At 37.7% G+C, this 23,041-nt stretch overlaps 1 protein-coding gene across 2 annotated transcripts in view; it reads left to right on the top strand.

Moving 5' to 3' along the window:
• The first annotated feature begins 14,474 nt into the window (after positions 1-14,474).
• The window catches only part of Znf286a (zinc finger protein 286A), a 14,997-nt gene continuing 6,430 nt past the window's right edge, over positions 14,475-23,041 (top strand). Inside the window, exons 1-4 of one of the 2 annotated variants that reach the window (XM_010618823.3) lie at positions 14,475-14,723; positions 15,809-15,891; positions 17,622-17,736; positions 19,180-19,272. In XM_010618823.3, coding sequence (XP_010617125.1) covers positions 14,687-14,723; positions 15,809-15,891; positions 17,622-17,736; positions 19,180-19,272 — 328 coding nt within the window. In that variant the 5' untranslated portion in view covers positions 14,475-14,686. The remainder of the gene's footprint in view (positions 14,724-15,808; positions 15,892-17,621; positions 17,737-19,179; positions 19,273-23,041) is intronic. The other variant, XM_010618822.2, reaches the window with a different exon arrangement.

Below are 23,041 nucleotides of genomic sequence, written 5' to 3'. Positions count from 1 at the left end.
TTTTTTTTTTTTTTTTTTTTTTATACAGGATCTCATCAAGTTGTCTAGCTTGGCCTCAAGCTTGCAAACCTCCTGCCTCCCCCACCTAAGTAGCTAAGATGACAGATAAGATTTTGCAACACTCATTACACTGAAAAACTCCCTAATTTGTGTTCTTTCTCATGTTTAGAATATCGTGGCTGTATAATGATAAAGTCTGATTTCAGACTAGCATGTTTGTCAGATTCATGGGGTTACGATTGTTATAGAAGTTATTTTCTCACAAACAGCTGTTGCTTGTTTCCAGAGTCTCTTCTCTTGAGCCCCCTGTTTGGTCCCTGAGAAACCATGATGTCTCCAGGTTCCTGTCAAACTAGAGATCCTTGCATCAGCCTTTGGGTTTCTCTCCAAAGCTATTCCCTGCTTTGATTCTTTTTCAGAAAATACTTTCTTTGGTTTTGACTTTGTGGTCTCTAACTCTGATAAAAGAAGAGGAGTGAGTACAAAAGTTCCCTGCACTAGTGTTATGGAAGGAATCAGTAAGTGACACCCAGAGAGGCAACAGAATGGAAGTAAAATAATAAATTTACTTATCGATAAGGGTCGACTCTACATAAACCATGCCTGGATCGACAACGCACTGGGTTACAACTCTTCCTTTTATAGGGTTTTGCAGCCTTGACTTCATTTAGGTGGCTACGTTTCATTCTCACAGTTCAAATCATGGTCACAAAATGGTTAGTCTTTTAACCCAGACGTAACAGTTTTTTGCAGTTGGGGGGTTTGCTTTTAAGATTCACCTAGTTACCTATTCTAGCCCATAGGAAGGGGGTGTTTAGGGTCAAGGGAGAAAATGTTAGCAATGGGTTCTTTCATTTAGACACTTTTACAATCAGGTGGCTCCAGTCTCTGGGAGCTCAAGACCTTGCTGACCCTGTCATCTCAGGGTCAGACCAAATGCCTCAGTCAGCAATTAGTGCCTTCGGGTGTCTGTTAGTTCTAAGCTAAACAAAGCAAACTGCTGTGAGAGATAGCAGAATCCATTGTACATTGTAACACTATATAGGTTTTTGCTATTTATAAAAGTTTTCCCTATCATTAGAAGGAATGGCTAAAGTGGAAATGAGATAATACATATTAAAATGCCAGTAGTTGCACAGGTAAGTCAAGCAGTGAAAAAATAATTTATTGAATATATAGTATGAGAGAGGCACTCTCTTTTATGGTGAGATTAAATGATAAAACAGATCTACTACCTGCACTTTTGAAATTTACAGTCTATTGGGGAAGATAGGTATTAATCAAATAATTTCAAGCATGAGGAATGCCATAAAGTGTTAGGGAGATTACAGTTGGGGAATAATCAATACTTTATTTAAGAATGGCAACAGCCCCTACCCTCTATCTGCTAGAATCTTTCCTGACTTTTGACACCTACTCCCTACCTCCCTTACATTGATTTCCAACCCAACTAAGATCATCCTTTAATGCCTGCTTCTTGGCACAACACCTCAGAAACTCTCCTTAATTACTGCTGAGGTTGCTATCCAATTAATTAAAACTATTTTCTATATTTTTCTTTGCTACCCTGAGCCCTATACATTCTCCTGATTTCCTTCAGCCTCCATTTCTTTCCTCCTCTCTGAGCCGTGCACCCATCTGCCCATGTACACACCAATCAAAGGCTTAAAAAGAGTCAAAATTTGGGAGACCATAACAATTTTAAGAAGATCAAAAGAACAGGCTTACAACATGTATTAGTTCAGCTTTATTATGGGTAAACCACAAGTGATATACTTTTTATTGTTGTAAAGTAGGGTTGTACAGACTGTGGATCTTATAAGTACTCTTTCTATCTTAATATGGGTAAAACAAACAATACATATATCTTTAAAAGTTGAGAGTTATTTTTAAAGTAATTTTACTATGTGGACTTGACAACCTTAGATAACATAGCAAAATGAACTTAAACGAAGGCAGTGGAAGTCAACTAGGGAAAGCAGTGTTAGCAGGGAAACTAATATACTATTACATTAGTCAAAGGGAAGGAATAATTAATGGACACATTTAAGGGACATTTTTTATGTCTCCTGTACTTGACTTCTCTAGCTCATAATACTATGAGCCCTTCCCTCCTTCTTAAAGTGCTGTCTTCTTTTGGTTCCATAACAATTCATCCAACTTGGCTTTCCTCTTTACTCTGTCTTCTGTTAGAATGCCTTTTAGACTCCTTTTGTTTAACTTACACTGAGAAACCTTTACAATACAAAAATTTACAAACAATAAATGTTATTGTCAATCCACATTGTTAAAAATTAACATCTACTCTTTTCTCCTATGTATTTACTCCTAGAATATTACTGTTGCAGAAGGAATTGGCAAGTGACACACACATAAAGACAAGCTGAATGGAAGTAAAATAATAAAAAGTGTATTTTGCCTGGCAAAGGTCAGTGATCGACCTCCTATTGGGTTGCAGCTCCCTCTTTTATATTTTACAGTTATGATCTCATTCAGATGGTTACATTTCATTTCCTCAGTTCACATTACCCATGTACCAATTACAGTAACAAGACAGTTACCTTTAACCCAGACATAACAATTCCTTGTGGTTAGATTTGTCTATCTACTCTAGTGCACAGGAAATGGACGTCCAAGGTTAGGAATGAGGCCAGATGTCCCATTCCATGGTCAGTGCCTCCAATGTCTGCTAATTTTAAACTAAGCAAAGAAGATTGCTGTTACAGAGAGCAAAAGTCATTTTACATTTTCCTACCGTTTTGTAGGTTTTTAGATTATTTATAAAAGTTCTCTCTATCATTACATGAGATAGATATAGATAGATAGATAGATAGATAGATAGATAGATAGATAGATAGATAGATTTTTTCCAGATACTTGGATGTTTAGGGTTCTAGGCTTTCTTACTACTCTTCATGCTCTTTAGATGATTTCATCTACTCTTGTGGCATCAGTCATCATCTATTCACAGATGACCTCCAAATCTGTATTACTAGTTATGATCTCTTTCCTTCACTAAGATCCATTTCATGTATCCTTGTTATGCTCATTTTCTCTCCACACTCCCCCTCTAGATCAGAATTTCTCAATTGCTATCTGATGAAGAGCAGATATAGTTTTCTCCTCAAGGAACTTCTCTTAGAAAGAGCAGGGCTCTAAGATGACAGAGCTGGAAGGAAACAATTATAAAGAGATCCAAATTACCTTCATGTACCTCCGACCTAGTCCATTAGAAATAGGAGCTTATGCCAAAATTTGACTGTCATATGGTTTGAAAGACTTCACAGACATCAAAATAATACATTCAAAGGACAGAATGAATGTAAACTTAGGCAACAGTGTGATCATTAATTGGGTTTGGGATCTGCATGGGCCATTGCTAATAATGAGGTTCCCTGTGATTTTAAAAAATAGTGATCTAATTAAGCATTGTACACATGTATTGTATGTCACAATGAACCCCATAAATATGTACAATTGCTGTGTCAGAAAGTTTTTCAAAATACTACTAGCTTTAACTCCTGTATTAAAGTATGGAGAAATGGTCTAACTTTATAGAAGAAAAGGAGGCACAGAGGAGAAAGGTAGCAGTGCCCTTACAGTAATAAAGATCCCAGAGGTCTTTAGCTACACGTTCTGAGTGCTCCAGACCTGTGATAAGCCTCTGGTCATCTGCTATGATTTGAATGTTCCCTCCAAATCTCACATTAAAATTTAATTGCTATCTTGATGACAGTAAGTAGACTCTTCACCAAGTGATTAGATTTTTTTTAATTATAGAAGTACAGTTAGTTATACTAGGAGTGGGCTTCCAATAAAAGGATAAATTCAACCCTCACCCTCTGTCTTATATACTAGCTTGCCCTTCTGCCTTTTGCCATGGGATGATACAGCAAAAAAGGTCCTCATGAGATGCTAAGCAATTGCAGACACCATGCCTTTTGATTTCCTCCAGAACAATGAGTCAAATGAATTTCTTTAATTTTTTAATGAGTCAAATGCATTTCTGTTCATTGTAAATTACCCAGTCTGTGATATCCTGTTATAGTGGCCAAAAATGAACTAAGACATCTACCATATATGTCATCCTTCAACAAAGTTGTAGTATGTCATCTCATTCATTTTGCATTTTAAGCACCTAGCACAATGTCTCTGGCAGATGGAAAGCCCAAAGTACTGTGATTAAATTAATGGACAATATCCCTAATTCCCTTTGTCTGATTCCTTGTCCATCAAGGACATTTTTGTTCATGATTTAGTTCTTTATTTTGACTTTTTGCCCCTAGGGAGGGTATTACTAATTATATTCAAATACTTTTTAAAATCTCTGGGCAAGAGGGACACACACTATTTATTTTATTCTGTATATAATTCTGCATTTCCCTAATATTCTATAGTTTATTTCTTTAATACCACCCCAAAAAAGCAGTACTCAAAATCCCTTGTGTATCTCTTTGAGAAAAAAGTGGGCATTTCTAGCTTAGTCATTATAAACTGTGTAAGTATTTCAATTTTTAAAAAAATATCTATGCCTCCTACAATCCTTTCTCACTAGAATGGTGGCTCTGCAGTCTCCTGCTTCCTGGCTCTGTACAATTAAAGGCTTCAGTTTCCTTATTTAATAAAGGAAATAATAATACTACCTACCTCACACAATTGGCAATTAATACATATAAAGGGCCCAAATCAGTACCTGGTACAGAATAAGTATTCAGTAAAGGTCATTTAACTAACAGTTTATTATTAGTATCAATACTTTCTCCACATAAACACTAAGAATTTTTATCTTTTTCCCCATTAAGTTTATTGGTGCATTTAAAGCAAGCAATACAGTCACATTTATCATTGGGATCTTGTACCTTTACATGATATGTCTTGGTTCTTATTTTTTCCCAATACTCTTGATCTCCCTCCCTTCACCCCTTCAACCTTCTCTATTTACAAAGACTTTGTTTCCATTTTTTCCTTTTTTCACGTATTTTATCTTATTTTTTACTAATACATGTTTGCCATATGTAATAACCACATTCATCATGGGGAATGTGTACCTGTACATATCTTAATTATTTTTCCCATTCCCTTTCCCTCCCTTCAATCCTTCTTCCCCTCTTGTTTACAAAAGCACTTTCTATTTTTTTACTCTCTTTTTTTAAAATCCCTTTTCCCTTCCTCCTTTCCAACTTATTCCCCTTCCCATTTAAACAAGTCCTTCCTATTTCCCAATATCAATCTTCCATTTTTCTCCTCATTCATACTTTAGGTTTCTCACACAAGAGAAACAATGTGACTTTTAAACGCATGTCTGATTTATTTTATTTAAGATTATGGTCTTGAGATGCATCCATTTAACTAAAAATGCCTCAACTCACCAAGATTTTATGATGCTTTCTTTCTATAGTTTGTTTTATAAAGACAAAAGTTATAATCAGTATGTTTGATCATGCTCCCAAACACCTACTGTTGTGGAAGGAACTGGTAAATGACATACGGAAAAGCAAAAGTGGGTAAAATTTTTAAAAAAAATGTTTATTTGGCTAGCAAAGGGTCAGCCTGCATCAAAGGCTGTGCCAAATGACCGACCCTGGGCTGGGTGACAATCTGTCTTTTATAGGAGTCTTACAATCATGACCTCATTTTAGGTGATAAGACATTCTAATTTCCACGGTTTCTATCACAAACCGTGGTCACAAGACAGTACAATGTTAACCCAAAATGTAGCATTTTCTTTCAGAATGTTTATCTTTAGCTATTCCAGCCAATAAGAGGGGGGCAGTCAGAGTTAGGAAAGCAGGACTGGTGACATTCCTTTCATCTTGATTTTTTTATTTCAGACTATTTACAAAAGTTCTCTCTATCACTACTACCCCACAAGATGCCTACTGCTTCCCTACTGAATACTGACAATCAGTAAAGGGTAAAGTACAGATAGGAACATTTAAATTCCAAGCCTCAAGAAATCAGAGGATTTGAGGGTAGGATGCTCTTTTTTTTTTTTTTTTTTTTTAAAGCCAGAATAAAGGTAAACTGTGGAAGTCCTTTCTAACCTGGGCTATCTCTTTTTATCTCCTCAAGAGTCAAGGAGTAGACCTTAATTCTGCCAGACCTGGTTAGCAAGGTCAGGGACCCTGAAGATGCAGGCTCTAGCTCTATGCCTGAGCTCATGAAAAGTTCTAGGGATCAAAGCTCCCTTATTTGCTACAACCCCACACCAAATAATTAGCTTTTCCATGTCTATTTTCTTTTTTCCTTCTAAGGACATGCTCCCTTTCTCATCCTTCACAGAGGCATCTGGCATAATACACAAAGTATTGGGAGTCAAATACCTCACTTTCATGGAGTCTCAAGCAAAACAGGGAATGACAATAGTGAAATTATTATCACTTATTGAACACTAACCAGGAGCCAGTGCTTTCCATAAATCACTTTTTATAGGTGATGAAACTGTTAACTTTTCCAACATCTCAGAGATTCTCACACACATTTTACAAGGCTGCTGTAAAGAAAAACTAGACGTTTATATGCACAGGCTGTAGCTGTCTAGCTAATGGCAACATCCTCTTTCCCTTGTACGTCTTATCTCCATTCTAAACTTTGTGGCTCCAACTGTCCATAATCACAGCTTTTGCATTACAGATTGGGTACAGCAACCCTTCACACATCTCTTCCTGGGAATTGCCAGAATTCTCCAACACTCTGGCAAAAGATTCAGACTTCAGTTTTCAAAATTGTATTTCTTTTTCCATTCTCTTTTTCCATGGTTTGATCCCTATAAAGCAAATAAGAACGAGGAAGCAGTCTGTTTTTAGCTGAGGCTACAGTCAATTACTTCAGCAGCCACTTGTCTCCAGGAAGCCCTAAACACCAGCACTACCCTTAACACAGGACCCTGCAGACAGACATCCAGCAACATTAAGACAATTGCAGTCAGGTAAAGACTGCTACTGCTCAATGCATAGACAAGTGTAGGGCTGGTGGAAAGCAGCCTGCTAGGAATGAGGGGACCCAGATTCTAACTTTTAATATGTGCCAGTTGACTGTACTTTTTCTTCCTGAGTTTCCATTTCTTTTTTATGTATAAATGGAGAGATGGATGCCTACTATTAATAGTAGCTACTACTGATTGAGCCTTTACTTGCTGCCTAATGCTGTGTCAAATGTTTCATATCAAAATTCTATTTAATCCTCACAATTATTACTTAAAATAAGGTGCCACTTTTACAGATAAGGAACCTGAGATACAGAGTCCAGGAATGGGCTAGTCACATTACAGAGTAATATGGCTTTCTCCAAATGAAGACGAATGCTTCTCTTACGACTATCCCCTCCTGCATTAACACTGTAGGCTGCAGAGACGTGGGCGACAGCGCCCTGAAGTCAGACCCACAAGCGCTCTGGGACCTTGTACCCTACCTTCCAGCTAGGCGCTTTGGGCTGTGCAGGGCCCTTAGCTTGTTCCCAAACAAAGGACTTGAAGGTAACTGAGACATTAAATAAGCGCACACACACAAAAAAACAAAACAACAACAACAAAACAGAAGACACACTTCTGGGGAGGATCAAGGTGGCCGAGCCTAGACAGACACCAACCCAGGGCCAGCGAAAGGGGTTACGGTCCGACAGGGGAAAGGAAGAAGAGGCACAACGGAGGGCAGCTGGACTCCCAAGTCTGACAGTGCCCTGGTGGACACTCACCCCTACCCAACGTCTGCTACTCCTAAGTCCAGACACCACAGGTGTCTCTGCAGAGCCGAATAGCTAGAACAGAGACTTGCCCGGGTCGTGGGATGGGGGGCAGAAGGGGAAGTGAGCACCGAGCCCAGTCGCTGGGCAGAATCCATACCCTCCTGGGACCTCGGAAACCTCCAGTAGTTCTGCTAGCAGAAACAAGCCCTTGCGTGCCTCTGAAAGGATGAGTTAACATTAGCTTTCAGGATGAAGGTGGAAGGAACCATTGGGAGTGATTAATAAACCCCCAAGGACTATTGAGTTCTTCAGGGAGAGAAGAAGGGAAGTCTAGGAACAGAGTTCACTCCCGATGGGTTTAGCCACTGGTCTTTCTCCACAGAACAAGTCGAGATGTAGGGCTCCTTCAGAGAGCCTATCAGAGCAATCCCACACTTTCTCCAGGAATCCTGGCAGATCACCAGGCTTTCACTTTTTGGTTGTGCCACACACATCAGCTGGCCCATTCTAGAGGGGTCCCATGCCTCGGCACCTGTAGCTCAGAACACATTGTCCCTTGATAGCTCTCTGGGTTTCTATCACGAAAGTACTGAATTCATGGAACGGTGGAGCTCTTAGTAGAATGCTTACATGTCTTTGTAAAAAAAACTAAAGAAAACAAAAACAATTATTATATCCTATTGGTTATATCCTATTTCCTAGCCACTTGCACATCCATCATAGATCTCCAAATCCCTTGGTGGTTAATTTCTCATATGTTCTCCAGATGCAATTCCATCAGCACCTTGGAGATACATTCTACCTCTCCTTTGATTTAAGGCCCATCAGAGTGTAGTGCAACTCAGTAACTTTGTCGCTTCCAGAATGAGATAGTGGGAGAGTGCATTCTGTTCCAGACTTGTATCGGCCTCAACCTCCAATTGTGTACTCCTAAGGTGACAAACCTCTACCTGGATTCAAACTACATATGAGATCTTTAGACCTATGCTCTGGACTCTGTCTTTCTAAGGGTTTTTTCTGGCCAGATTGCTCTGGGCATTCACAAAGATGTTCCTGTATAGAAAGAAAACAACAAACATGCCATCCTTGTAATAGGATGTCTAACAAATGCCAATACCTCTACAATTTTAGGTTCAATGATCAAGAGAAAAACCTCACAGGACACTACTCCAGCTGGACTTCGCCTCTCACCCCCACTACCAAAAAATCCTCAAAGCCCTCAGTCATCTGATGGTTTATTTTAAATGTGTGGAGAATAGATGGAACAGAAAAGCCAAATGGTCAATAAATGTTAACACTGACTTTTGAAATTTTTGAAATTTTAGTATGCTTTGCTCTCACTTTTTGTGTATGTTTGAAATTTTCTATAAAGTAAATTTTAACGATATAAGTTAAATTAAAGATAAAGTAAGTTAGACTGTTTCTCTTCTATGTTTAAAATTTTTTGGTTGGCTTTCTTTTGCAGAATAAGATCTAAAGTTCATACTAATTAGGAGTTCATGTGATCCATTTAGTGCCAAACGACAAGTTACAGTATTTGCTAACATGAAAAAAAATGAAATAGAACAAAAAAATAGAAAAAAGAGAGAGTGCATTAAGTGTAGTAAGAATAAGTATGGTCTTAAAAAATGTTGTTCTTGTTATTTGTATGTGTATACTTGATTACAGAGTGGTGTGTGTGTGTGTGTGTGTGTGTGTGTGTGTGTGTGTGTGTGTGTTTCCTTCTGGTCATGGTCAAAGGAGCTTGAAAATTATTGCTCTATTGGTGAGTCTCCAACCTCATATCATTCTCCCTTACACCCTCCCTACTTCTTACTTTTTACCACCTCCATACTTCAATCTGCTCCATCCTTCTTCCTACTCCATGTGCCAAGTTATGCCCTCAGATATCTACATAGCTTACTCCTTGACCTCCATCAAATGTTTCCTTCAATGTCATCTTTAACATTAGTGTCTCCCCTTGACACCCAATAAAAATAGAAGCCCTGCAACATCATGCACTGCAAATCTCCTTTACCAGACTTATAACTTCTTTATGATATTTATATTTACTTGACATATTTTTATGAGTTTGCGTACTGTCTCCCTATCTTGACTTTATCTGTTTTGCTTTGACCAGTGTATTCAAATTCAGTACCTAATAAATATTTGTATTGTCCTGTGTATTCCTTTATTAGATCAGCTGCTAGATACTTTCTGTTGGGCTGGGGTAGGTATTTTAAATTTTTATTATGATGTATCACACATGCAAAAGAAATCATAATGTTAAAATACTAAAATAAATTCCTGTGTATCCACTAGTCAGCTTCACACATACTGCAAGGTATATTACTTGCTATTGTTGCTGGTGTCCAGAGGGATATTATTGATACTATCAGTAAACAGACCTTCGATATGGAAATTTTGCTAAGCTTTATAGTTTTAATGATTTGTTGATTCTTTTAGATTCTCTAAGAAGATAATAATCTCAAGTTATATCACCAGGAATAGATTAAAAATAAACTGCATATATTATGATTTTATTTTATGAGTCTATTTAATCTTCAGATATGTAACTCATTTAATCTTCTCAACATCCTGTGAAGTAGGTATTCTTTATTGTTTCTGCTTTACAGATGAGAGAAACTTGGTACAGGAGGTTAAGTGACATATCTGAGGTCAGCTGCAAGCAGCAGAGCAAACATTTTAAATTTCAAACCTGGTCACATGGCTTGAGGGTCTAGTTTCTTTTTCCTTTGTCTTTCTTTCTTTTTTTTTATTTTTTAAATTTTAATTTTTTTTTTACTGTTTGTACTGACTGTCAAAGTAACTGTCATTCACATACTGTTTCTTTTCTTTCAGGCTTCTATCCTCTTCGAGCTACTACGTTTTGGGCGTACTTGTGTGTTGTTATTGTTACTGTATGGGACAAGTCCTCCTCTACTATATTAAATAAGCAATTTAAACAGATGATCCTGAGATCCTCGGTTAAATTCACATTTTTTCTGGGTTTTTTGATATATAGATGTTATCCAATTAAGAAAGTAAACTGAGTTTTTTAAAAACACCTGATCATTAATAGATCTTGAGATCCTAATAAAGGATGTCTTGGTTACTTTCTCTTGGCTGGAACAAAAATACCCAACACCCACAAGTTAAAAGAGGAAAGATTTATTTTAGCTTATAGTCTGCAGAGGTTTCTGTCAATAGTCTGCTGACTCAGGCACAGCAGCATGGCAAAGGAGCATAGCAGAGAAGAGGCAGTCCTTGGCAAGGCGGGCAGAAAGCAGTGAGCCTGCCTTTTTCTCTCCCTTTATATTTCATTCAGGCTACAAGCCTATTTTGACTGATGCCCCCACACCTAGTGTGGAACTTCCCAATATTCACACGCAGAACCGTGCTAAACCAATCAGTGGATTGATCCATTTATCACACCTTTAAACCAGTAGCACAGACCCGTTATCCAGCTGCCTCCCAAAAACCCACCTATGAGCATGAGACTTTGGGAGGGACATCTAGATATAAACCATAACAAATTATTTTGTTACTACTGAGTTTATCATTTGACTTTTCTCCTGAGCTGGGATATCAGAGTCTGATCAGTCCTCAGATTTGCCTAGAGAGGGGTGTGGTAAGGGCTAAAGAAAAAAGACAGACACAAAGGCCACCCTCAGTTCCTTGTCTTATGGGTCTCTCCATCATTACTACTTGCTTGATCAAAACCAGCAAGAGATGGGCTGGGTATTTAGTTCATTGGTTCCACCACCTGCCTCACAAGCTCAAGGATCCAAGTTCAATCCATGGTATAAAAAAAGAGAGAAAAGAGTGTGCTAGCAAGACAAGCATTAGATTCTTAGGTCATCTTTGTTGTACTCTATTTGTTAGAAGTGAGTCACAGTGCTACTCGCCCTCAAAAGGACAGAGTTGCACAAGGGTATTACACAAGGGTGTTACTCCAGGAGGCACAGATAATGGGTCACATGTCCCTCTTTGTAGAAACTGGAAATCACTTTTCCCTGAAGGTTTTAAAGGCAATGAAGCATTTTAAGCAGTAAAGTGATATCACTTTCTTGCTTTAAAATAATCACTGGCCAGGAAGTTTGGAGATCAGTGGGAGTGAAAATTTGAGTTATGGAATGGTTAAGAGACAGATTATAATCCTAGTGAAATGGTGGTGGTTTAAACTAAGGTAATGGTAAGTTGGAAAAGAGAAAGATGGACAATTGAAGAGTTATTTCAAAAATATAATACACAGGCCTGGTAGTAGACAGTGAAAGAAGAGAATTGAAAATATTCTGTTCTGGCTTATGTACATTGGTATGTTTGCAGTAACATCATTCAGTGAGGAGGGGTAGTTTACACATGAGTTTGAGGTGGGTGGGTTAGTCTCTTAACAAAACTGGAGAGACTTAACCACATTCCCTTGATACACCAAACCTATCTGGATAAGCCCCACGCCCACCCCACACCAGCAATCGAACTCAGGACCTCGCACTTGCAAGGCAGGCATGGTGCCATTGAGCTAAATCCCTGGCCATAGACTTTTTGCCTGCAAAGAACCTATTGCTCAAAGTTGTGGAAACTGGCTTCAACTTTTTAACTCTGGTCACTGAAAGGGATCTGAGGAGGGTCCCTCTAGGGGCAGACAAAGACTTCAACTTATCCCCTACTTATGGAGTAGGTTGTAAATTTGCTGATTTATGTCACAGAAAGGAATTTTAGGACACGTCATTGGGAGACATACATTTATTAGGTAAAGTCAAAGAAGTATACATTAAAAAGTAGAGTGCAGTTGCTTAAGGAAAAGGTACATTATGGTCTGGGCCTGGGAATATTTGTGTTCTTGAGAGTGTCCTCAAGATGGATGATCTAGACTGTGTATGCTTAGTGTCTTGTCAGGTTACCCCTTAGTGGGCTAAGCTGTAATGAAATCTATTTGCAAATATTTGAAGTTTAGAGATATGGTATCTGATTAATTGTGCTGTATCCTGGAGGGTAGAAATGTATAAAATTTTTAGGCTCTTTTTACAGGTGAAAAACATAGGCCCAATTTATAGGCATCCAGTATGTTTTATAAAAACATTTGACACCATTTTAAAACTCATCATAGGGGATTTGCACCTGTACACAGTACTGATGTTCACACTTTTTTCCCATTACTTCCCTCCCGACACCCCTTCCCGCATTATGTATAAAAGCTTTCTTTCCATTTTTTCCTTCTGCTTTCACTTTTTTTTCTTGTCCCTTCCTTCCTTTCTCCCCTCCCCTGCCTTGTTCCCATTCCTATTTGAACATTTCTTCCTATTTTCTATTACCAATTATATGTTTTGGTCCTTATTTGCACTTTTGATTTCTCATACCAGAGAAACAATACAGTACTTAAACAAGTTGTGTCCGATTTATTTCCGACTTAAGGATATGGTCTCAAGGTTCATCCACTTAGGTATAAATGTCTCAAGTTCATCCTTCATTATGACAAAGTAGTACTCCATTGTATAAAACAACAACAAAAAAAACCCCACCTTCTTTATCCATTTGTCCATTGATGGTTATTTGGGCTGTTTCCAAGTCTTAGCTATTACAAAATGTTCCACTGTAAACATGGGTGTTCATATATCATTGTGGTATGATGCTTTTAATTCTTTCAGGACAATACCAAGAAGAGGAATAGTTGGGTCATATGGAAACTCTAGTTCTAGTTTTTTGAGAAATCTCCACAATGATTTCCACAGTGGTTGCACCAGGCTACAGTCCCACGGGCTTATTGTATTTTTAATACTCCTAGGATTTTTGTTTTTTTTTTTGTTTTGAGGGCTTTTTCTGGGAGGGGAAAAAAGGCGTTGTAGCCTGGGGTGATTTTGATTGTGTCTTGAAGCTGCAGTTTTCTTAAAGGCGCAATTTTTCTTGTCTCTTTTTTACCTATCTTTATTTCTTCTGTCCTCTTTCAATTTCACAAATGTGCACTGCAAATTTCCTGTAGGTTAAATAATACAGGAATGAGTGTGCAATCAGAAATCTGTTGTTCAAAAAAAAAAAACTGTATGGTTTTTGAAGTCAAAGGATGAGTTTCAGGATGACAAAAACTGACAACAGTATTTTGGGTTGGATTCAGGAGCGCTGATCACGTGTGTAGATAAAGAGCGGAGAAATCCAAGAGTCAAACTCGCGTCTCCAGTGTTTTTGTCCTCTAACCTCCCCTTCCAGAGAGCAGACACAGAAGATGTTGTCATATACCCTCGCCAGAGGAAAGGAGCTCCCTTGAGATTCTCCCTACCGGGCGCCATTGTGAAGCCACTAGCTGAGAAAAGTAGTATGGGAGCGCGGGGGCTTCTGGGAGTCGTAGTTCCCAGTTCGGGGTGTGCTGGAGCTGCCAGCCAGGCTGGGTCCTCCACGGCGGCTTTTTACGCATGCGCGACTCCAAGCGGGCCCAAGAAGTTCGTACCCTTTGTTAGGGCTGGGATGGGAGCTGAGTTGGTTGGTCCGAAATTGCTTCGCCTCGGAGGTGGCCTCAGGGCTCGTTCGGTGCTGAAAACGGGCTGGAGTGCGCAGGTGTGAAAGAGGCCCGGCGGGTGAACCTGGAGCCGGGTAGTCTCACGCTCTGGCTGAGTCCCTCCCGGCGAGACGGGTTGAGAGCAGTGCCGGTGGGCGCGCAGCGGGCCAGGCGGGCGGAGTGGGGACCCTGAGCGAGGGACCCGAGCGCTGCGACAACTGTGTGTGTTCTGCCTTGGCTGCAGCCACAGCGTCATCTCTTCAGACACTCGGTGTAGAGCTCTCCCGGGACACCTCCAAGCGGAAGGGACCGTTTTAAGGATGCAGTCCGCAGGCTGCCCCTTCGCAGCACAGGCTCTACGGTGAGGAAGAAACCCGACTGGATCTGACACACCGCAGAGTCCCACCCCTCTACCCCACCCCTCACCCCGGGCGACGGAGAGGAGCATCCCGCCTCTTGGGACTTCCTACTCTGCACAGAGAAGTCCTGATTTGGTTGAAGGCAGAATCTTCAGACCTGGAGGAGGTGGTGATCATGGAGACCGATTTGTCACAAATGCCCGAGAAAAAAGGTAGAATTGCTCAAGTGCTAAACCTGTGTCGGAGAAGGGGGGGATTCTTCCTCCTGAAGGGAAAATGGTTGGGAAGGGACAGATGACTCTTAGAAGTGCTGTTTGTCTCTTCAGTCTTGGGGATGGATGCTCTCTGAGTGAGTGTGGAGGACTTGGCTTGGGATCACACAAACACACTCCAGCGTGGTGGGTAGCAGAACCTTCAAAATATTTCCCAAATATGAGTGAAATGTTAAGCTTCTGAGGTGTGGGCGTAGCCACAACTACTTTGCTCCCATGTTCTTCCGAATAATTATCCCATCCTACTATCCTGTCCATCACTGGGGCTGTGAATTAAGCTTTGTGGTTGACAAAAATATTTCCAAACACTTGTTATCCTACTTTGTGTAGTTACCATATGATTTCAATACAGTACATGTTTTTTGTTTAACATACAGAGGAAACAGACGCAGAAGTCGGAGACTGACTTCCGTTACTACTAGACTAGTGTCTCCTAAAGTTTGGTCTGTGACCTTATGCATCAACACCCCCCCGCCCGGATTGTTAGGTTTCTAGATTGCACCCTAGAGTCAACCATGATAATTACTTTGTTTGTTTTTGTTTTTTTGAGGCAGGGTCTCACTTTATAGTTCAGGCTGGCCCTGAACTCATTTTGTAGCTCAGGCTGGCCTAGAACTCATGGCAATCTTCCTGCCTCTGCCTCCTGACTGCTGGGATTACAGGCATGAGACACCACACCCAGTTTAAATAAACTTTTAGAGTAATTTTTGAGAACCATTGAGCCTACTTCTGTAATATTTTTATAAGTTAAAATTATCTTACTCTGATTTCTAGATCAGAGAGTGTCATCTTCCAAAACATGTTAATTGTAACAACTGAATTTAAGTCCAAGTTACATTCCTGGTATTTTCCATAATCCTGGTATTTCCATAATCCATAATATAACATAATCCATAATCCTGTTTAGGGCTCACTTCAGTCTTAGTTTTAGCAGGGAGCACATTTAGTATGGCGGAGGGACTTTTAGACTTGGAAGTCTGAGTAGCTAGATAGGTGTAGCTCCCTCATTGCTCTCTTGCCCTTAGCTATTTCTTCCCAGAATTCCTCCCAAGAGAAGAACACAGAAGACAGAGAAATGGAAGCTCTGCATCTCACAGCCAGATCCCAGGTGAGTGTATCTACTAACTATTGAAATCCACCTTATTTCTCAAAGTGCAGTCATGCACTTCCCTCTTTTGATGTGAAATTTCTTTATCCACAAGAGAGCATCTAGACAGCTGAATTCTAAGAGATTAGTGGAATCAGAAAATATTTTCTATTTATCTGTAGTGCCTCTTTTGTCTAGTACTTACTGTATTTTTTCTGCCTTTGTGCAGTGGTTTACATTTTGTTATTATGATTTTTTTCTTCTAATTGTTTGGTAGTTTCCCCTGAGTATTAATCTAGCTATTCTAGGATCAAGGTCAGTTATTCTCATAATGTCTTCTCTGTTTAATGGCTACTTAGTGGTTTTACATTTTATTTTCTTTTTGAAGGATGATTCTTTTATTTCTTAAATATCAAATTATTTCCATTATATAGTGTTTGCTTTGAAAAATTATTAGACATGAGAAATATTCCAAATAATACAAAGGTATCTTTCATACTGTTTATCCAGATTCTCCAAAAGTTAACATTTTACTTTGTGTTATTACTGCTTTTGCAACATCGACAGTAACATTGGTACCTTAGTGTAATCCTAGATGTTTTATTTTTCTGTTTTCAAAATTTGTTTCCTTTGTTTTGTTCAATTTGAATTGTATGTTCTGTTCATATATTTACATAATTTTAATGAAATGAAAGTGTTTAAAGCTATGACATTTCCTGTAAGTACAGTGTTATTTGACATTGAGTTTCACATTTTGTTCATAATTATTTTTAGATATGGTATAGTTTTTCAGTTCAGTCATTATTTTGTTCTATTTCTTTTTGGGAATTTATTAAAGTTTACTTTGTTTTTGCAAATGCTTCATGAATGTATAAACAGAAGATATTTTCTGTCCATTTATAGCATTTGGTATATGTTTGTTTTGGCAACCTTGGACTTTTATACCCATTCCCTACAGATTTACTTAAAGAAACATGTTCAGTACTGGTATGTTTCTATATGCATATATTTTTTATACTTTTTATGTTATAGAAGTGATATATTAGAGAGGAGATATTAAGATATAATGGTTTTAGAAATGATGATCTTGATAGTTTACACATAAACATTTTAAAATTTAATCTGTAACCTTTGTCACAGTCATTTTCCAACTTAACTCGTTATATCTTGAATTAATTCCATGTTAACTGGACTTGGTGCTCACTCCCAGTCTTTTTATTTAATGACTTCCCGTTTGCAAGTTCTTTATTGTAGTTCATATTCTGAAGGTTAGATTGATAGGACTCATAGGAAAATTGTGTAGACATGCCTGTTTTTATTTCCCTCTACCTGTATTTTGTTTACCAAATTATATTGGTGACTCACTGGTTTATATTTTAATATTTTATTCTCCAGAAAAATTGTTGTCCTTCAGTGGAGCCACCATGAACTACGTCACTTAATATTATCATGTGGAGTCTAACACAATATATCTGGCTCACAGTTACTCTCCAGTGACTTTACATAGGATAGTCAAATTTGAACACCATTAGAATACTTACCACTTCTTTTTTTTTTTGGTACCAGGGATCAAACTCGTGTCCTTGTGCTTTCGAGACAGGTGGCGGAACCACTGAGCTACACCCCAGCCCTTTACCACTTCCTCTTGTTGATTGCATATCAGGCCTTTGCTCCAATTCAAACAGAAATGGAAAATAAAAAAGAGGCTATCAAGTGAAATGTAGTGACCAAAGATATGTTTTATGTCTTAGGAAACAATGACATTCAAGGATGTGGCCATGGATTTTACACCAGAGGAATGGGGGAACCTGGATCCTGCACAAAGGGATGTGATGCTGGAGAACTATAGGAACCTAGTCTCCCTTTGTAAGAATGTATTATTGCAACTCTGAAATGTAATTGCTCTATTGAAAATGAAATAGCTTAATAGGCCTTCAGTTTCTATTCAGAAATCATGAAGTATTAATGCTTTCGTGCCTAGAGATAAATCTTTGTTTTGGTGCTGGGTGCTGAACCTGGGGCCTTGCTCATGCTAAGCATAAAACTACTACTAAGTTTCATCTCTGGCTGAAGAAAATCTGGGTTTGCTCTAGGTTCTTGGTGAAATTTCTGTGATTGCTGCATAATGAGACTCAAGTGACAACCTGATTCATACTAGTTTAAGAAGAAAATAGTCTTGACTGGGAATCAAATATATTATCATTAATTTATTTATTTAATTTTAATCAGTTGGCTTGGCTTTGCGTGAGCTTTTTTCTTCTCTCTCTCTCTCTCTCTCTCTCTCTCTCTCTCTTTCTCTCTCTGTCTTTCTCTCTCCCTCCCTCCCTCTTCTTTTTTTCCTCCTCCACTTCCTCCTCCTCCTTTTTCTTTTGTTTCTTTTTTAGTTGTTTTTGTGTTGGTGGTGGTACTGGAAATTGAACTCAGGGCCTTGTGCTTGCCAGAAAGGTGCTGCACCACTGAGCTGCATCCCCGGCCCTCTTCTTTTTCTTTGAGGCAGGGTTTTGCTAAGTTGCTGAGGCTAGCCTTGAACTTGATATTTTCCTACATCAGCATCTTGATTAGTTGGGTGGACAGGTTTGTGTCACTGTGCTTAGATGAGCTTTTATTCTTAAGGTCTCCCTATGTGGCAGAGATATCCAATGGTAGTTACATTATTCTTCCAGTTAGAGAGCTAAGCAAAAAAAGAAAATGATTTTGTCTTGAGTTATAGCAAATAGGGTTGTATGCCTATCAGAAGTCATCATAGAACCACAGAATACTCTCTGTCCTAATCTGGATCTTGTTTTCACCACTGTGTGTGTAACATGTATGTATGCATGTGTTTGTGGAGGATAGATGGGATTATGTTGGCCCCTCCCAAATCTTACATAACAAATCCCTCAAGAAAATGATTTCCAGAAATTGAAAAAAGAAGAAAGAGAACATTATAGAAGACAGAAACTTTAGTTACCATAGTCACAATTTTGTTTTCCAACTGAGGTCCAATTTTTTTTTTCATCTATCATAAGGTAAGGACTAAGCTGCAAAGTCATTGAAAAATTTCTACACATACTAAGGAAATTAGAAGCATTTTCTTTCTTTGACAGATAAAAACATCTGTCTTTGCAAGCACACTTTAACTCTTTATCAGGCTTAGATCCTGCTGCATATATTTGAAGATCCATCCTCCCCTATGCTAGATCTTCCTGTAATAATCCTGTCTTTATAGATCGAGAGACTGGAGTTAATACTCCAGTGTAAATCATTGTTACCATTATAAATAACTAAGGTCCATTTCTTTTCACTTTCTTTTTTTTCCCAAATAAACAGGGCTTCCAGTTTCCAAACCTGAGAACTATAATTTGGACAATGGAAAGGAACCGTTGAAGTTTGAGAGAAAACCTCCAAAACATAGCTACTCAGGTAAGTCAGGTAGATGAGAATTTTCAGAAATGTCCAGGAGGACAGATAATAAGTGTCACTTTTCAGTTCTAATAAAGAATATTAGAAGTGCTTGTGTGCTTTCTTAAAAATACTTTAAGTTTTAAAACCTTTTAAATACATAAAGAAATCCAGAAATAAAATAATATGTATCTATCACCAAGATTAAACACTTGCTAATATTTTACTTCATTTGTATCTTTTTCTGTTTCCTCCTTTTTTTGCAATATAAAATACATAAAAGCATTATGACTGTTCAGTTTATGAATTTTCACAAATGAAACACATTCATGTTACTAGTGCTCAGGTCAAGTAAACAACTTTGCCAACACCGCCAGAAGCATTCTCATACCCTGTCTCCTCACCTCCCTCCTCCCAAGGATAACCTCATCCTAACTTGTAGGACCATAGTTTTAATTTTGAACTGTTCTTGAGTGATATTGTATATATACTTGTGTCTGGCTTCCTTCATTGAACATTAACTTTAAGATATATAGATGATATAGTATGATATATTGTAGTTCGTTCTCATTGTTGTATAGTCTTTCCTTATGTTAGTATTCTAACATCCATTTTCCTAAAGATAGGCATTTGTATAGTGTCCAGTTTTTGTTTATGTCAGTAATGCTGCCATGTATATTCTTTCACTTGTGTTTTCATGAATGCATACATGAGTATCTGTTGCATATATACATGCAGGTAAAATTATAGGTTAGATGCATGTTTGTTTTTTGGTAGAAATTGTCAGAGAAGTTTCCAAGGTTATACCAATTATATTACTACCAGCAGAGGATGTGAGTTTTAGTTACTCATATGCTTATCAACTTATATTATCTACCTTCATCTTAGCCATTAGTAAGGATCTGTGATATCGTTTACTTTTTTTTTTTTTGGTACCAGGGATCAAGCTCAGAACCTTGTGCTTGCGAGGCAGGCAGTGGAACCACTGAGCTAAATCCCTGGCCCCTCTTACTTTTTAAGAAATAAAAAATATTAGAAATTTAAAGTCCTTTCATTCTTTTATTCTCTATAAGCACTATAAGTATTTCAAAGATAGTGTGAATGATTTTAATATTTGCATGTGTGTATGTATGTATACAAACATACATATGTACCTAAAACAATATGTATATTTTATTGATATGTGCATAAATAATAAGTATGTTTTACTTTTATGCTTTTTAAATCTAAATTTTTTTAACTTAACATTGTATTAATCTATAATGAATTGTCTTTATTTTAGCTGGTATGGATTAGGTCCATTGTTTGAATAAAGTGAACACTTTATTGTTTTGCCTTAGTAAGAGTTGCAATGATCATCTCTGCATATCAGACTCATGTTCATCTTGAGGCGTGCAGTTAATTAAGATAGCTATCTGAAGGAGGAATAACTCAGTCTCGTAGGGTTACATGTTAATTTTACTAGGGATTATCAAGGTCCTACCACATATCCTAGCTAATACTTGATGTTTTCAGACTTGTTAATTTTGTTAATCTGGTGGATACAAAATGCTGTTTCATGCTTTTAAATTTGCATTTAACTGAATGATAAATATGAGTGAGTTTGAGCAATTTGTGTTGATTTGCTATTCAGATTTTCTCTTTGTGAATTATCTACTGATGCTTTGCCCAGTTTTAAAATTGGTCTGTTCACATCTTTCTCTTGATTTTGTGGAGGTATTTGTTTATTTTAAATTCTAACACATGACAGAGACAGGATTACAAATCATTGAGAAAAGTTTTCTTCTGATCTTTGGCTTATTTTTATTTTAATGTCTTTTTTTTTTGTACTAGGGATCGAATTCAGAACCTTGCATTGCAAGGCAGGCGGTGGCACCACTAAGCTAAATCCCCAGCCCTTATGACATCCTTTTCGTTTTGAATTTTTACATTTTGATGTCAAATTCATTAAGTTTTTTATATTTACTTTCTGTTAATTATCTTTCTTATCCCAGTGTCAGAAACATAATCTGTATTTTTTTCACAAATGTTCGTTTTTTTACATATATTTTCATATGTGGTTTAAAATAAGGAACTAATTTTAACTTTTTCCATCCTTACAGTCTGTATTCAAGCATCATTTACTGAATAATCTTCTGTCATTGATTTGTAATCCTATCTTTGGAGTAAACCCATTTCCTCTATATACTTAGATTTGTTTCTAGTTAACTCTGCTTTAGTTGTTTATCTGTACTCCATTGCCATACTGTTTTAATTACTATACTTAATAGAGAGTGTGTGTGTGTGTGTGTGTGTGTGTGTGTATGTATAAATCCTTTCTGAATGTTCTTTTAAAAATTCTTTCTATTTTGAATACCAAGAAAGCTTTAAAATCTTTCCATGTGATTATAGGTATGTCTGTTTCTCCTTGTGGGCCTTTCAGTTTTGAGGACTTGCCTACTTACAACTCTTCTTTTTGGGGGTATTGGGATTTTTTTTTTAATATTGCTATTTTCTTAGTGATTCATAAGAGCACCTAAGGTATTTATCCTTTGTTATAGATTTTTTTAAAGATTTTTACCTTTCAGTTTTCCTATGCTTTTTGGTATACAAAATTAATATTACAACCTTTTATTTTCTGCTTTTTGAGTACTGTTTAAGGGCCTTCCTCATCCCAAGATTATGTATGTATTTGCTTCTGCTTTCTACTATATTTGTCCTTTAATATTTCCTTTCTTTAAGTTATTGATCTATTTGAAATTGCCTCTTGCTTTTGGGTGTATCTTCTTAGCTTTCTTTTTTGAGCACTTCAGATTTTAAATTGATCAAGATTTGATTTTAAACTGGGCATGATGGCACATGACTATAATCCCAGCACTCTGGGAGGCTGAGGCAGAAGAATTAAAAATGCAATACCAGCCTGGCCAGTTTAGTGACTTGTGAGACCAGGTTTCAAAAAAAAATTAAAGAAGTTTGGGATGTAGCTCAGTTCAGAGACCCTGGTTCAATCCTCAGTACCGAAAAAATAAGATTTGACTTTACTCCCTGTTGTTCTGTGTACCTAAAGTTATAAATTCAAGTGTTTATAAGTGTGAGAAGATAATATAACTGAGCAGATTAATTAGGATAGAAAATGGTAAAACTAGAGGGACACATGCCTCCAATAAAAGAAGTATTCATTACTCTTTAGCTCAAGAGCTGGCAAGTTTTTTATGTAAAAGGCTAAGTAATACATAATTAGGTTTTATGGGACATATGGTCATTCTGGATATACTCTGTCATGATAGGGTGAATACAGCTTTAGACAAGTAAATGGATGGTGGCTATCATTTAGTAGCCTTCCAGCTTTTTTTCTAGAGAAAACCAAAATTTGTTTCTGTGTAAAATCTCCCTATATTTAGATTTTGGCAACAAATGTAAAAATTTTGAATATAGATGTAGGCCAGATGCAACCGAGTCTGAGATGAGATTTGGCTGACTGGTCTTCTGTTTGCAGCTTCTGTCATCTTGTTTGGTAGTTTAATTACACCCATAACCTGTTATGATCTATTGAGATGATCCCCAAATTTGTATTTCCATTCTGGACCTCTTGTAGGGGATCCTGCTCTGAACATCTGCATAATAATTGGATGTCTGTGTTTGTTTATGTCCAAGACATCTCAAAACAAAATGTTTAAAACTGAATACCTGAATGTGCCCAAATTCCCCAGTTCTTTATTTCTCCAAGAGGATCCTTTCTCCAGTAATTCTCTTACGATATTTGCTGTTTTATCAAATTGTACATGCCAGAAATCCATGATTTTATTTATTT

This window comes from Fukomys damarensis, unplaced genomic scaffold (assembly GCF_012274545.1).
Source record: "Fukomys damarensis isolate Sample0158 unplaced genomic scaffold, DMR_v1.0_HiC HiC_scaffold_13, whole genome shotgun sequence".
NCBI classification, from domain to species: Eukaryota; Metazoa; Chordata; class Mammalia; order Rodentia; family Bathyergidae; genus Fukomys; species Fukomys damarensis.
This window is presented reverse-complemented; position numbering and strand designations above follow the sequence as displayed.